Here is a 17654-nt window from a genome sequence, read left to right on the forward strand (position 1 = left end):
TATCTGGGGCTCTGTCAGCGAGGGCTCGGTGGAGAAATCTTGTGGTGTGCACACACAGGTTGTAACGCAGCTGGTGAGACTCCCGATGACAGCAACACACGTCGCCAGGTATGAACACTCAAAAGATTACGATAGTCTCTGCAACGCAAAATCAGGGTGAAAATCATGTAATGTGAACTAGGCTTAAATCCTGCTGAAATCTTACACACTTCACTTTTAAGTAGCAGGAATGCAGCACAATGTAAAACTGAAAGCAGTAATCTGTTGATAAAACTTTGGGGGAAATTATCATGTCTCTAGGAGATAAACTGTGATCAAGGACCAGTCTTACTTTGATGCAAAGATCTGTACGTTAGAAGGAATGTAGAAAAATATGGACGTGAAAGCAGTGATCTTTATCTCTATTTAAATGTGGCGGTGCAATAAAATAAATTTTATCCCCACAATCAATAAATAATTGTGATCACAATGTTGATCAAAATAGTCCTGATTATCATTTTACCGCTCGCCCAATGTCAGCTGGGATAGTCAGCCTATATTCTTATTATTTTTCAGCGCAGGTCTTTCCAGAAAAAAAACAAACAAACTTCTGTATCAAAACTTAAAACTGTAGGTTGGCTGTACGAGGCTAAACTTTATTGTTAAAATAGCATCAGAGCAAAACTGATAATAAACAAAAATCACGACACTGTGGGACGTACAGAATGTGCAGCAACGTTGTGCTGAATTCGACTCTGACATACACACACACACAACCCCCACACATGTGCACATACAGACACCAAGTGCTTCTATATCGGCACGCTGCAAGGTGTTACAGTGCACCAACAATGACTCATGCTCTCCATGCCTTTCAACACCAACACAGTCAAACACAGCGAAGGAGCTGCTCTGAGGCCCACTATCGTATCACTATGTTCTGCTTGTACATCTGCCAAACAACACAAATAGATTTGACTCCGTAAAGTAGTGGCTGAAGCTTTTATTTGCATCAACTGAAGAGAGAGTGAGGGCTTTATTTGAGGAAGGACATTAAATATTTGATGGCTACAGCTTCACAAATGTCAGGATTTGTAGCTTTTCTCTGTCTGGATATCTCTGGGTTTTGCAAAATCTTCAAGAGAACATATTTCTGATTTCACAGACCAAATGATTAACTGAGAAATAATCTATAGTAATGTCATGTAATCTATGTTTGCACCAGTGCTGCTCAAACCGTAGTCAAAGTTTGTAGTTTTGTCAATGTCTCCAAAAAATATACAACATGAATGAACATGATATTAGGGATGTAATGATACCAGAAACTCACGATACAATATTATCACGATAAAGAGTCCACAATACGATATATATCACGATATTTATACGAGAGGGAAAAAATATATTATATATATTATATATATATTATATATATTATATATATATATAATATATATATATATTATATAAAAAATATTCAAAAATAGTGCATGTACACTGTACAGCATGTTGTTTTTAACTTGGAAGCGTATCATAAACAAATCAACACACAGTTGAACATGTACTTTCATTTCCCCGCTATTACTGCTAGGCAGGCAGACATTAAAGTGCCATAACAAAGTCATGTCAATTAAAACTATAGTGACAGAATATGAAAATGGAAACATTCAGTATTTTTTAACCTACTCTGAACAAAAGTAGTGTAGTACTATTACTAGAAAGTCATCTGAATGACATCAAATTATGAGGATAGAGTAGTCTTAATATTCATCAAATATACAGAACTTAGAACAACCAGACCCAGAGAGAGAGAGAGAGAGAGAGAGAGAGAGAGAGAGAGAGAGAGAGAGAGAGAGAGAGAGAGAGAGAGAGAGAGAGAGAGAGAGAGAGAGAGAGAGAGAGAACTACTGCAGCTCTGCCGGGCCCTCAGTCTGTACATAGTCAATGGTCGGGTAAGAGGGGACTCCTTTGGCCGTTACACCTACAGTTCTTCTCTTGGCAGTAGCACAGGAGATTATGCACTAAAAGATTTGGACCCTTTCTCTTTTAGAGCATTCACAGTTAGGCAACAAACCCCCTTTTCAGACCATAACCAGATCAGACTATATCTAAAAAGAACACACTCTAACCAACCATGCCCAAATCCCAGTAAATTATACAATATAACAACTCACATCAACAATATATTTTATCATGTGGCACAACAATCTAACTTACCCTTCCCAAAACCAAAACAAAAAAGGGGACAACAAGAAAAATGGTTTGACTCAGAATGCAAAAATATGAGGAAAAAACTAAGACAACTATCTAACCAAAAGCACAGGGCTCCAGAAAATCAGGAGCTACGTATACACTATAGTGACCTGCTCAAACAATATAAACAAACATTGAGAACTAAAAGAAACTGAAACTGAAACTGAAAACCCTAAAGTGTAAAAAAGCCAGTGGACCTGATGGCATTCTAAATGAGATGCTTCAACACACAGACTCCAAATTCAGATCAGCCATTTTGAAACTCTTCAATTTAGTACTCAGAGTTGGCTATTTTCCTGAGTCGTGGAGTGAAGGACTGATAACCCCCATATTTAAAAGTGGAGACAAGACAGACCTTCAGAATTACCGTGGGATCTGCATAAATTCATGTCTGGGAAAGGTTTTATGTAGTATACTAAATTCACGAATCATAGACTTCATTACAGAACATCAGCCATTAAGTAAAAGCCAAATTGGATTCCTCCCTAAATTCAGAACCACAGACCATATTTTCACACTGCACACTTTAATTGATAGTTATGTGCACAAAAATAATGACAAAATTTATGCTTATTTTGTGGATTTTCAAAAAGCCTTTGACTCAATCTGGCACAAAGGCCTTTTCTTTAAATTAATTGAAAGTGGTATTGGAGGAAAAGTATATGACCTGATAAAATCAATGTATACTAATGGAAAATGCTCAATTAAGATTGGAACCAAGAAAACAGAATCTTTCTTCCAGAGACGTGGAGAAAGGCAGGGCTGTAACCTCAGCCCCACCCTATTTAACATATATATCAATGAATTGGCAAAACAAATAGAAAAGTCTCCTGGACCCTGGACTGAAATTACAAGAGACTGTAATAAAGTGTCTCCTCTATGCTGATGACCTGGTCCTGTTGTCTCCAACAAAGAGGGCTACAGCTACACTTATCAGAACTGGAAAAATACTGCCAAACCTGGGCCCTGACAGTTAACCAACCCAAAACCAAAGTGCTTATTTTTCAAAAAAGATGCAGATTACAGAGAAACAATAACTGTTTCAAAATTGGGAAAAACTTTATTGAACAAACAAACCATTATACATATTTAGGACTAAACATTTCAAACACAGGGAATTTTAACATGGCTGTGAATGATCTAAAAGACAAAGCAAAAAGGGCTTACTATGCCATCAAGAGATCAATAAACACTGAACTACCAATAAAAACATGGCTCAAAATATTCAAATCAATCATCGAACCCATTGCATTGTATGGCAGCGAGGTGTGGGGTGCACAAACACAGCAAGACTGGACAAAATGGGACAAACATCCAATTGAAATCCTGCATGCAGAGTTCTGCAGAAGTCTCCTCCAGATGCAGAGAAGAACTCCAAACTCTGCATGCAGAGCTGAACTAGGCCAATATCCTCTACTGGTAAATATTAAAAAACGAGCCCTAAATTTCTGGAACCACATTAAAACAAGTGACCCACTCTCACTTTCCTATAAAGCCTTATGCTACCAGGAGCTGAACCCACAAGGGAGTTCCCTCTACCTGCTTGTCCAGAGTCTGACCGAACCTTCAACCACTCAGGTCACTACATCACAACCACCTCAGCATCAGGACACATGTCCCCGAAATTAGACCCAACCAAATTATGACAAAAGAAAAGAAAAATACAGAGAATATTGGACAGAACTAATAAAATCCCAGAGCAAAATGGAAACGTAAAGCCCTCAACAGACAGTACTCTGTGGCAACCTACCTGAGCACAGTGCCTGATAGGAATATGAGGAAAACGATGACTAAGTACAGACTGAGTGAGCACAACCTGGCAGTAGAAGTCGGCCGCAAACAGAGCTGGCTGCCCAGAGAGGAGAGGTTGTGTTCTCACTGTGACCAGGGAACAGTAGAGACTGAGCTGCACTTCTTAACTCAATGTGACAAATATCAATGCATTAGAGAAGAGTATTTTGCAAAAATAATAAAGATATTCCCAGAGTTCTTGCACTTGAATAACTTAGAGAAACTTACGGTCCTACTGGGAGAGAGGGAGGACTGTTGTGTACTGGCGGCAAAATATGTAACAGCCTGCCATCAACTTCACATCACACATGATGATTGATAATTGTTTATATACTGATAATTAATCTGTTGTATAAATTCATTTCTTTATGACTTTTACCCTGCCATAGCCACCCATGCTCTCCATGTTTGTTTGTTTGTTTTTTAATTGCAATTATTATAAATGTATTGTTATTGTTTATGCTCGTTATATTTGTGTTAATATGCTTTGGCAACATTGTTTTGAATGCAGTCATGCCAATAAAGCAGCTTGAACTTGAACTTGAACTTGAGAGAAAGAGAGAGAGAGAGAGAGAGAGAGAGAGAGAGGTGGGTAGAGATGTGTGTAAAAGAAAACCAAAATAGATAAAGCCCAGCGATTTCCCTGAAAGTCATAGAAAAACTCAAAAACACACATTCACTCGGTTTGTTCACGCCAGGTTGACAATCTTGACATCAAGGAGACCCTAACACTTTCTCAGAACAGGAGATGAGGAGAGGAAAGCTCTGGTCCTGCGTTTTCATGTGATATGCGTGGCATTTCTGTGCGACCCTGTATTCGCGAGTAATCCATCCAAGAGTAATGTGTGTGCAAAGCTGTATGAAAGCTTTGTTATACATTATTTTAGTGTAACTTTATCATTTTTTTTTCGCTGTAAAAACATTGGACTACCGACAAGTGCTTGGTCTTGTCGGACAGCCACGATTCCGCTGTTTCACGTGATACATGTGGCTTCTCGCTATGATGAATGGTCGCGGAGAAAATCAATAGAGAAGAACAATCAATCTCCTTACTTTTATATGCTGTTTCTTCCGGTCACGCACGGGTCAGAGTCGGAGGCTGAGAGGCTGAGCTGCACGAGTCTGCTCTCACCTGTGCGTGCAGTTGCATGCAAAGGATTATGGGGATTGTAGTCGCACAGTCATATTACTGGCTCTGTAGGAGAATGCAGCTATATAACTACCGTGGCATTCCCACGACGGTATCGAGAATTTATTTTATCGTGACACCCCAAATTCCATATATCGTTACATGCCTATTAGATATATAAAGTGTCTGAATTATACCTGTGGCTCCAGCCAAGTCATCAGGAAGCTCTCCTTCTTCTGTCTCCAGGTTCCCAATGAAGTCTACATCATTCTCTCCCGACCTATAAATGTATACATCAACAACAATAACAACAAACACAATAATTGGCTAAGTATGCAAATGTTAAATTAACATTTCAGAACATTTTATTTCCTCCCCCTCTGCCACAGCTTGGCAAGAAAACTGAGGATTTCACGTTCTAACCACTGTTATACATTATTCTTTGTAAAGAGTTATGTCATGCATGTATGATTTCTTGAACTTCAATGATATGTTACATTAAGAGATGGAGAGAAGCTCTACTCACATGGTCTCCTCATCTATGTCATTCTCCTCAGTGTTGCTGGTGGCTGTGGAGCTCCCCGAGGTGCTGCTGCCGTCCAGCGGGTTCACCTCCTCCTCCGTCAGACAGTCCACCTCTAAGTCTCCGTCCGACAGCTCCTGAACAACACAGTGAAGCTAAGCTCGGGATGTAGTGGTAGACAAAGCCAGATTTCATTAAGAGTGACTTCTCCCAGTCCAATAATAAGCACGCCAACCAGTGGTTGTAACATGCTTTGTTCACAACCTATGCTGCAGTGATGCACTGTGACACTATAGTACCAAGCTACATCACAGTTGGGAGGGGTCGCGATTACAACAGACCACACCCTGCATCAGTCAGAGGTTCAACAGAGCTTTTGGCCTTTTAGCCAGTGCAGCTACTATTTTCCTCTTTCCAAAATCTAATATGGACTTACTCTTTAAAGACTGTTTAAATTTCTTGAGCACTGGGGATGTTTGGAGCCAATTCATAGGATGAGGGTCTGCAAACGACTGTTTTTTCAATCAATCAATGTCAGCCAAAAACAATCCCATTGTTTGTTGATTAGGATGAGCAATTTGGTTAAACCTTTCATTAGAACATGTCACTGTGCTCAATTAAAACACTGGAGCTACTTCTGTCTCACAGATTTGCAACTGAGATCAGGACCCTTTAATGACGAGATGAAGAAAGGAAAACTTTCTTAAAACTATGAGTAAATGTCTCCATTTCTATTTTTGGAGACCATACAAATCATGTCCCCAACCTCTGTCTACAGCCACTCTACACTTGGTTACCAACCAGTGGTTACCAACAAGTGGGTCGTGGTCCAAAAGTGGGTCGCAGGTCCATTTTAAATTGCCCGCAAGTGACTCGCAAACCTGTCAGGTTTGTAAAAAATACACTTGTTTTTTTAGGTACAGTGAATTTCTGGCACAGAGCTTTTATTTTGAAGTGCTGTCTCCTGCCGCAAACTAGCTAGAATTCAGGACCCCGTGGCTGGACGAGTTGGGAAACACTGCTTTAAAGGACCATTAATGCAAAGCTTTGATGGATACATTGATAGAGAGTACAGTATGTTACAATCTCCAAGATATACATTAAATATGGGATCAGACTGTATTAGCAGTAAAAGGAGTTCAACTTTTCTGCCAGGTTCCTGCACAAATTTTGATCCGCATTCAACCAAAAATAAATTGGATCTCAACCGTTAAAGTGGTTTCCCAGCTGGAACCAAAAAACAAACAAACACACACAAAAAAGCAGGATTTCCTTGACCTGAAGTGTGTGACAAAATCAGTGGGCGGGTTGTATTCTACAGGTTGGAAACAGAGGATGGAGTCTTGCACATAACAGTCTTCTACGTCTTATCATGAGGAGTTGGTCGATATTTGGTTTTGAAATCACGTAGGAAAAAACAAGCACTCTCAAAATAAATACACTTGTAAGGTGCACAGCCAAACACAGTGAAAAAGGGAAAAACACCAGCACTCTCAAATGTCCTTTTGGTAAGTTTAATAAACCAGCTTGGATAGCAGTACCAGTACACAGACGTTTCGACAGAAAGTCTTCCTCAGTGTGTAGCTATGGTTACGCTTGAAGCAATCAGAGCAGGTGTGTGAAAAACACTTAACACTTCCGCCATAAAATATAGCACCAACTCACAGGCAAAGAATAAACAAAAAACAATCTTAAGAAAGTATGTCACGGCTAACAGCAGTAGATGCACAGAAAACAGATAAACATATGGATAATATACTCTGTTCATACAAAAAGGCACTGTGAACAACAGTAAACAATGTGCATAAGACACCTGCTCTGATTGCTTCGAGCGTACTTAAACACTACTTCAGTAACCATAGCTACACACTGAGGAAGACTTTCTGTCGAAACGTCTGTGTACTGGTACTGTCATCCAAGCTGGTTTATTAAACTTACCAAAAGGACATTTGAGAGTGCTGGTGTTTTTCCCTTTTTCGATATTTGGTTTTGGACAGAAAAAAACAAACAAAAGAGAAACCCCACAACAAAATCTGGCAGGTAATCAATGCCATCTGCCTCCTTGCTACGATTGTGCGTTTTGCAAAGCCTTCCACTGCAATCGCATCGTTAATTACAATAGTTCTGCTCAAAACTAATGTAAACGCACAGTGGTTAGCTAGATCGCTTGAAGAATCCTGAACATAACTGGCTCAGGAACCAGAGATAGTTCGGTGGAAAAGAGGAACCAGAAGGACTTGACCAGGATGTCCCTATGTTTAAAAGATTGGATAAATAAATGACATGCTCTGTGAAACCACTTTATGGCCTCTGCAGCACAATAATTTATTTTCCCCCATGTGCACATACAACTTCAATTAACCAGGCAACCCAGTAAAACAAGTAAACAGTAAGAGATCTGGTGCAGTATACTTCACCCTTACATTAGAGTCATCGTGCTGTGTCCTCTCTTCTTCTTCACCCTTTTTAGTGTTGGTCAGAGTGGTCTGGATGTCGTCGTCGCTCTTCACCGAGCGGGGGTCTCTCTCAGAGGCTGTGGTGCCTGCAGCGAGCCTCAGGTCGGGGGGCGAGGAGCTCCGTGATGTCTGACGGCGAAACAGTTCGATGGCCAACCTCTGAAATCAGAAATATCAATCAGTCCAGGAGACTGATACAGTGGTCGCAGCTTGATCACTCAGTTTCTCACTCAGGGCAGAGAGGAAGAGTAATCAAGGAGGTAGTTAAGTACCTCCTTCAGGTTGTTGATCTGCTGGATGTAGCCGCTCTGGGCCGACTCCAGTTGGCTGATGTACCAGTACTGATCTCTGCACTTCTGGAAGAAGGTGGGTGAGCGGACCTGGTAGCTGTGCAGCACATACACATTAAAAACTCTCTGTTACACTGTTCGTTTCTATGATATCAGACTGGTGCAGGTGAGCATGCTCACAGAATGATGATAATGTGTGTGTGTGTGTGTGTGTGTGTGTGCACGCGCACGCCCACCGGAGGACCAGTGTGTCGGTCTGCATGTTCAGGTAGCCCTCGCTGGCCAGAAGGTCCAGTCTGAAGAAGCGGTTGTAGCCCCAGCACTCACCAACCTCAAAGTCAGAGGCAAACTCCCGGATGATGTTCTTGGTCGGGTCACTGGAGGCCTGATGGACCATCTCAACACGGTACTCATACCTACACCGAAACCAAGACATTACACTGCTACACAGGAAATACACGACAAGAAATGTGGTGAAAAGGAATCAAGGAGTTTGTAATCTTTTCTCTGTCATGAAAAAAGAACAAACTGTAAATGTTTGAGCTCATTCACTGTTTGCTTTTACTGAAGACTGACTTCCTACAATATGAGGTTTTGATATCTTGATAACTGAGGAAATATAGCAGTTTCACTACTTTTCATAATAATAATAATAATAATAATAATAATATTACTACTATTTCTAGGGGTGTAAATCACCAGTTTCATCACGATATGATATTGTATAAATTCTTTGGACAGGATACAATATTTGCCGATATTACAAAGTCCGCCACGATACAATTTTGATTCGATGTGATTCAGGGGCCTGCGATGAATATGAGACGATATTATCTGCCTGTTTAAAACAATCAGATACAGAAGAAGCTGCTGCACCTTTCTTTGTCACCTATGGCCATAAAAGATAAAAACAACACATAAATAATAAGTGCAGTAAAGTTTACATTTCTTACTTTTTAAACATCACATGGGATAAGTTAACTTTCAGGGCTTTCTGATAGAAAGACCTCTCTGGAAGATTTCTTTCATTTTAATACAAACCATAATCTGTTTCATAAAACTTCAGGACAATCTGACTTAAAGTCCTGAAGGAAAACTTCTCCAAACAGCCATAAAACTACAACATTCTTAAACAAAAGCATCAAACTCAGCTCAGTAATAACTGTCAAGTTTCAGGTTTCTCACTCATTATTAGCTTAAGCATGTTTACACTGCATAAATTAGCCTAGCAGCTAGCAGAATTTTATTCCTCTACATGGCTCAACAAATTAAATGAAATGTTCACACTTTTCTAACTCACCGTTGGTTTAAGTCACTGCATCTCCTGACAGAACAGCTCATTTGAATTTCAGCCTGCTTGCTCGTTTTTTCAGCTGAACATTTTTAAACAAAGCAGCTAATGTTGCAGCAGGAAGTTAGCGGAGTGAGATGCCCATGTTTTACCTCATAAGGACATTGTTCACAGACGGCATGTGCTCCGTCTGTTGACCCTTTCTCCATAATCGAAAATATTTCCACACTGCTGATTTGTTCCAGAGTAAGTAACTTAATCCTCAGCATCTTTCTCTTGGCTGCTGCTGTTTGACGGTAACAGAGAATTTCAAAATAAAAGCGTATCCTAATGACGACGATACGAATCAATGTTTTCACTTTGTACTGATAATACTGGATCGTTGATCACTGAATCGAGATATCGATCCAGATCAATGGATCATCACACCCCTAATTACTTCCATCTACGTCCAGTTAGCTTTAAACAGTGTAACATTTAGGTACTTAATAATCTTTCATAACGGTTTAATGTAAATATGCTCTCCAGAACATAGGCTACACAGACAGAGAGTGACAGCCCCTCCTTAAGTCCTACACAGTTGGTAATATGATGATGATCCTGGCAAGATTACTGAAGTAAATAGTGACACATTGTGAACTACTCCAGGGGTGAAGTGGTTTTGTTTTGGTCTAGCTTAGTATATCAGCTAGTTATGTGTTTTTTCCCCTTAAGTTGAACATACAGAGGTGGACGATTGTCTCGAAGACGCTAGAACATGTTGTTGGAATTTGTAGATATCCTAAATGCTCCAACACTGCCGATTTAAGGCACTTCGTAGGCACGTGAGGCTGGATTTTAAGTCACCTCTGACATTTTCACAACTCTTCTTCTCAATGCTTCAGGTTAGTGGTTGACTCTCTCTCACACGCTCAAACTGGCACACGCACACATTATGACGCTCACAAGAGGAGATACAGCTGCACTCACAAACGTGACTCACCAGATTTGTTTTCAAAAGGCAACAATGCAGGAATCTGGACACAATAGATCTCATAGTTTGCACAATGCTTCCAGTCTGTGTTGGAAATTAACTTTTTTGTCCACCTGCCACTGTTGCTGGTAGACTCCAAAATCTACCAGTCACTGAACAGATTACCATTGTTGTGTTTGGCTGGTGAATCAAGCAAATCTTGCAGCCACTTGTATATCTGACCAGCATTTGACTGGTGGCTGGTGATCATTTCCAACCCTGCTTACAGTTACAGTTATGGTACAACCAGTTAATCCCTACAGACCTACTGATCCCTCTTTTCATACATGTTACAAACGTTTTCATCTCAGTTCATTTAAAATGCAAGCAGATACGCTGCATCTTAAATAATGACGCAGGCAATATATAAAAAACAAAAATGTGTCTATCCTTTAAATACTGTCTTGACTTCCCTACTCTGGCACTCCGCATGCGCACTATCATTTGAAAAAAGGCTAAATGATTTCCTGAACAAGCCTGTCACTGTAGTTTTTAGCCAACGTTACTCATACAGGAGTAGATGGTGCATTTGGGAACCATTTTCATCCGAGGATTAATACACATTTGACGCTCCAGGGAGTTTTTCCAGCAGCAGAATCGCTTCTGTGGGATCGATTCCCAGTAAACTGCAGTGTGTGTATTAAAAGGTAACGACTGAACATGTGTTTGTAATACTTTTTGGAGCAATAAAGCTCTACGGCACAGAGACAGATATCTCTTGTTAATACTTGCTAGGAGGATGAATTCTTTCAGTACAGTTACACGCACAGTTTAGTGGAGCTACAGTTACAGCTCGACTAGGACATTCAACTGGACTACTGTCCTTGTCCCAGTATACAAGCACGGGAGGGGAATTGATTTATTGACCCTAGTATGTCCAACTCCTCTACGATAGGTGGAGATGTGCCCCCATTCAGTTTGTTAGTATTGGACCTTTTTCCAGCTGACCTATTACGTCACAGACCAAACACGTTAGCTACAGTTAGCTAGCAGCTAACTGGTACCATGGTGGACAACTTTACAGCTCTGTACATTTGGTCTGTCCAAAGAGTCACGACTCTGGATGTAGATTTCTCCATGTTGTTACCGGCTTCTTCTTCTGTCACGCATTTAATGCTATTGGTTAAACTCCAGGGTGAAAACTGTGGAGCGTGCTCAGAGCTCCTCGGCCAGTTTGGGTCTGATTGACTGTATACATGCAGGAGTCACATTATCTGGGTGTGTTAGTCCCACTTTGAGAAATTCGATCGAGTGCAATTTCAGTCAGACTAAAATGTTTACATGTATTTTAAAAGTCCAGTTTTAGTCGGACCAACGCAATAAATTGATTTTCTCTAATGTCATGTAAACGTACTGACCGTCTGTTAATCATTATCTCTTCATTGATCTTTTTGGCAAAATTTCTTTCTGTCATGATCACAAACTGCTCAATGCCAATGTCATCATTATCACAATAAAACAAACAACATTATGCTGGAAAAGACTAGAACTCCAAAAGCAGCGCTCTAAATCTGAAAATTCATTCTCACCTCAGACTTCACTTTACAGACAAAGATCATAGAGAGCGATTTAAAGGAGATTTTCTCAAAGAAATAATTCATACTTTGATGTTTCAGGGAGTCCAGCAGACAGCTCCAAGAACACAGACAGGTAGTTTCCACGGACCACACCGTTTCCATCCTGAGGAAACACATTACAACAGTTACTAACACACAGACACACATGCACTGGATTTGGAACGTTTTTAAGACTCTGTGCTATTTTTTTCCCCTGGTTTTTCAGAACTACTCTAAACAACCATCATTATGTAGAGAAGGAACTAAGCACTGTAGTGGTCTGATAAAAGGAGAGAACTAGTCCTTTTTCCAAAAAAAAAAAAAAAAAATCAGGCTCATATTAACAGATCTTCATTTCTAATATTCCCTGTTTTATACAGATACTCAGATAGATATTTTCACAGATATTTTCGTTAAGCTACGTTCACATAAAAAACAAACATGGCCCAAATCCTATTTGATTTTGCCCTCATGTGACACAGGTTTAATTTTTTCTGAGTAGTGTGGACACAGAAAACTTGGGGGCACCTTCATATGTGGTTCAAAATCTGATACATATCCAATCACTGGCTATTTGACCGCAATGAGAATGGTCATATCTGTATATCTGAAGTCATTAGTGTTTTTCCCAACCATCCATCGGAGCGGTCTGCTGAAAAGCTGGAACATAGCCCTGGACACCTTAAGAATTTGGAGGTGCTGCTGCTCCATGAAACCCTCAAAATCACGGCCCCACCACTCCCAACCTCACCAACACGTCTCTCTACAGAAGTCCCAGCAATAGCTGCTAATAGAGCTAGTTGACCAAAAACAAACACCCAGTGCTCCGAAGGGCCACTTTCCCAAACAAATGCATATGGCTGATTATTATGTAGACTGATGTCATCTGACATTCCTAATATGGCCATCATTTGGGAGATGAATTCACTGGTGTGTCATTCATCTTGTCCTCAAATGTCTGATTTGCAAAAGTGTTGTTTTTTGATGTTTTTTAAACGCGCACATGTGTGACATTATTGGTTGCATATGAGGTGTTTCAGGGCAGAGATCTGTTCACACTTCAAACATGAATGTGAACAGTCTGGAGCAGCTGTGACTCAGAAGCGGAGCGCGTCCTCCCTGGCTCCTCCAGTCCACGTGTCAAAGCATCCTCGGGCAAGATACTGAACCCCAAATTGCTCCCGATGGCTGTTCCATCGGTGTGAGAGTGCATGTGAATGGTTACTGAGTAGCAGGCGGCACCTTGTATGGTAGCCTCAGCTGCAAGTGTGTGAACATGTGTGTGAATGGGTGAATGTGACATGTAGCGTAAAAGCGCTTTAAATGGTCAGAAAACTAGAAAAGCCCATTTTTCATTTAACCATTTAGGCAGAAAGATCGGATCTTGGGGAAGAAAATTGGAACTGAGCATCAAGACCTGTGATGTGAACGCAGCTTCACACATCCTGATATCTGAAGTTCTCCCATCTGACTTTGCTGTTCATGCTTATAGTATATTTTCTCCCACATCTTTTTTTTTGTTTAGGTGTTATAGTGCAAAGACAGCATGTACAGAAAATAAAAGCTCAAAAAGAACATAAAAAAAAAAAAACAACAATCATGTTATGCTCACCACTGTGCTGCTCTAAGTCAGTCACAACTGGGATTATCATTACTGAGCTATAGAAACTGTTTGTGACCAAACACTGAAAAGCAACACATCGTAATGTGAATGCTAAAGCTCATTCTGCACACTGTAGCCAGGCTTTAATAGAAATCATCAGTGTAAGGGGAACTCACTGGGTAAACTTTGAGTCTCCAGCAGAGTCCAGATATCTGTAGAGGAGGGCTGTAGACCGGGTCAGCTCGCTGCCTCAGGGTGCTACAAACACACAAAAACACAAACATATCAAACACACACATATGGACACAACTTGGCAAATATTTACATCCAATAAACTTTGCTCTTATAATGTATTATCTGGGACCACTGGGACCCTTCAGTGGACAAAGCTCAGCGCTCCTCAACCACTGACTTTCTCCTCCCAGTTATTTCACCTCATGGTGATCTACTTCATTCATTTCAGATACATATTTTTGAATAAAGAGAAAGTTTGCAACCTGCAGAAGTTTGTGTCACAATAACAGCAACAGTGGACACAGCTGCCAGCTACACTGTGTGCCAACTGGCATCAAATATTACTGTCTCGTAATGTAAAATGGAACAAAGTAGGGATGCACTATAATGGAAATATTTAATGTCAAAACATTGTTAAATATCGTGATTACAATATTACTTGTGATACACAGATATTAAAATGCACTCAGTATTTATTCAACCCATATTTAACCAGGTAAGTCCTGTTGAGATCAGCAAGGTCTTTTTCAAGAGAGACCTGGCTGAGACAGCAGCATAACAAAAAGTTACAGCCAACAACAACACAATAAAAAACATAAAAGATATTCAGTATCCTGCTGAAATACAACAAACTGCTTGTTAAATTAAAAAATGAAATGAAATAACTTCCAAAATTCTTTGATTGAACAAATCGAACCTTTACCTAAACATAAAAGGCATCAATAAAAAAAAAAAAAGAAGAAGAATGGATTCACTCCTCGGTCCTCCACCTCATCCAAACACGGTCACTTCTGGCTCCAAAAGAGATGGCTCCAAGATGGCAATGGCTGAATTGCCAAACTCAAGGCCTCAAAACGTGAGTCCATAAACCAATGGGTGATGTCACTGTAGCTACGTCTATTATTTTTTACAGTCTCTGGTGAAAGTAGCTTGAAATATCTTGATGCCCAAATGCATTGAACTACAGAATAGTTGGGAGTCGAACCAGGTCGAGGTGACAAGGTGTGTGGACAGTAGTAGTGGTTAGGTTAAAGGGTACAGTAGTAGTAGAAGTATTAAAAAAGATGTACATATAATACGCACACACAGCTGACAAAACTCTCAACAGCTCTGAGGTCCATTTTTTGTCCGCAGTAACAGTGATGGCTAAATAAGGGGAGGATTTACCTGAAGTTGACCAGAACGAAAGTGCTGGAGTCATAGGCAGGAACCAGCTCGCTGAAAGCACACAATACAGAATACACACTGAATAAAGCTGTAGTTTACTCACACTGTCTGGCTGCTCTCTTCTGTATTATCAGTCATCCATAGTCACACAGGCTTAAATACATTAAACATCACTGAACACTCAAAGCAGCATCCTTTCTATTTTTGATAGATAAGTATAAACATGGAATCCAGACATGAAGCTTCTTTATGAAAGGTTAAAAACAGCTGATCATAAGGAGCTAGTTATGTCTGTAATGTAAAAATTCACTTTAAAAATTACTTATTACATCTTGATACACTCAAACACAATTTTATACATGCTGTATTTATTCAACACATTATTGTTTATTCTGTGTGTACTGTGCATTACTTTGCATCTTACTGTTTTCTGCACTTGTGGTTAGATTCTAAACTGCATTTTGTTGTCTCCATGTTTGTATGATGTGCAAAAGCTATAAAGTTGAATCTGATCTAATATGTCTATTAATAATTTCAGTCATTTATCAAGGAAAAATGCCAAACGTTCTCAATGTCAAGATTTTAAAATGTGAGTATCTGCTGCCTGTGTTTTAGTATCTTTGGGTTTGGAGCAAAATGAGCATTTTAACTATTTTGGACATCCTACAGTCCAAATGATTATCGAATAAATAATTCTAGTTAAAAGATTTAATGGACAATAATAAGAACGTGATATTTTGTGACACTACTGTGACCTTTCCTACAGCTGAGCGGATTACCTGGTGAAGTCTGGAGGGACCGGCGTGGTGACGAAGGACTGCATGGGTTTCCGATGAACCTGCTGGAACATGAGCAGGATCTCTGGGCTCTTGGAGATCAGTTCACTCTTACTGCAGGAGTGAAGCTGTTCAACACACAAAACAAAAATAATCACGATGAGGCCCTCAATGTGAAGCTGAAACAATGATGGCACATTGTTTTTGGCCCTTAATTAAGGAAACATACTTAAGTTTCTGTCAGGAACAGCTGAGTGGATCTCATCCACCAAAATAAATTCACTAAGTATCTTTATAGGCAATGAATGATCCCGTGCAGCGCAACTAGTATTAGTTCTGTAAACATGTACTTACCCCAGTAATGGAAGAAAAAAGAACAGTGTTAACATTTTGGTTAGGATTTAATTTTTTGGTTTGGAAACATTAAAGGGGACCCATTATCCTCATTTTCAGGTTCATACTTATATGTTGGATTTTTATAAGAACATGTTTAAATGCTTAATTGTTCAAAAACACTTCATTTTCCTCATATTGTTTGATAAAATTCCACATGGAGTCCCACAAGGCTCCATTCTGGGGTCACTTACTTTTAAACATATTCTTAACTGGCTTAAGGTTTTAAATTTGAAATTGGCAGTCTGTCATATTTCTTTCTTAACAACTGCAGAATTAATACTCACACATGACTACAGTGTATTTAATTCATTTTAAAATACGGAAAAGCAGCCTGTCTCTTTAAGCACCCCCTCTGAAAAAAGCCTAGTTTACTCTGATTGGTTAGCTTTTCCACTTCTTATCTCAGCTTCTCTGCATTGTCACTGCAGCCAGGAGTGACTGCAACAGAGAATAGTGGAACTTTTTACCATGAAAAATCACCAGTTAAAGCCACAGGAAAATTAGCAGCAGGAAAATTATCCGAAATTAGGGCTGGGCAATATGGACTTAAATTCATATCTCGGGATTTTCAGGCTGACTGGCAATACATAATATATATCTCTGTATTTTCAATGAAATGGGCTACATGTTCAAGAACTTGTACATGAATGTTATTCTGGTTGGAATATATACAGCTGCACAAAATGTACATGAAACATCACATTAAATAAATAGCAGGGTGAGTGAGTGAGGGGGCGGAGCTGTGCAGAGAGGAGAGATCAACACCGGTATGTGTCATGTAAAGCAACTTGAAACGATTTCAATATAAACGGTGTTGTCTAAATTTACATCATGCTTGAAAATATATCGATATATCATATAGTTGTCATATTGCTCCGCCCTATCTGAAATCAGAGATAAATTGACATCAGCAACCAAGGTTACAAGTTTCCCTCTACATTAGCATGTAGCTACATGTAGCAGTGTCTTTAATGTGAACAATTGCAGTAGCATGCCTGGAGCAGATGACCATATAAAGAAAAGCGATAACGTCAGCTTATCTTGAAAGAAGAAAAACAATATAAACATCTGACATTATATTATAAATATGACAGAAAATAAGGACAGGCATAATAAGAGCCCTTTTAAATCAACTCTGATTGTTAGTAATGCATTTCTGTGTAAGCTTTAAATGTAGTATTTTAAAGGGTGATTACAC

General features: G+C 39.7%; 1 protein-coding gene across 1 annotated transcript in view; it reads right to left on the reverse strand.

Annotated features, from left to right (window-relative positions):
- Positions 1-17654, reverse strand: part of trim37 (tripartite motif containing 37) — a 47451-nt gene that overhangs the window by 12655 nt on the left and 17142 nt on the right. The window contains exons 10-18 of the mRNA XM_049592003.1: positions 16064-16188; positions 15285-15335; positions 14060-14141; positions 12328-12404; positions 8658-8837; positions 8404-8518; positions 8099-8290; positions 5679-5812; positions 5350-5432 (exon numbers count right to left, since the gene is read on the reverse strand). Coding sequence (XP_049447960.1) covers positions 5350-5432; positions 5679-5812; positions 8099-8290; positions 8404-8518; positions 8658-8837; positions 12328-12404; positions 14060-14141; positions 15285-15335; positions 16064-16188 — 1039 coding nt within the window. The remainder of the gene's footprint in view (positions 1-5349; positions 5433-5678; positions 5813-8098; positions 8291-8403; positions 8519-8657; positions 8838-12327; positions 12405-14059; positions 14142-15284; positions 15336-16063; positions 16189-17654) is intronic.

This window comes from Epinephelus fuscoguttatus, linkage group LG12 (assembly GCF_011397635.1).
Source record: "Epinephelus fuscoguttatus linkage group LG12, E.fuscoguttatus.final_Chr_v1".
Lineage (NCBI taxonomy): Eukaryota > Metazoa > Chordata > Actinopteri > Perciformes > Serranidae > Epinephelus > Epinephelus fuscoguttatus.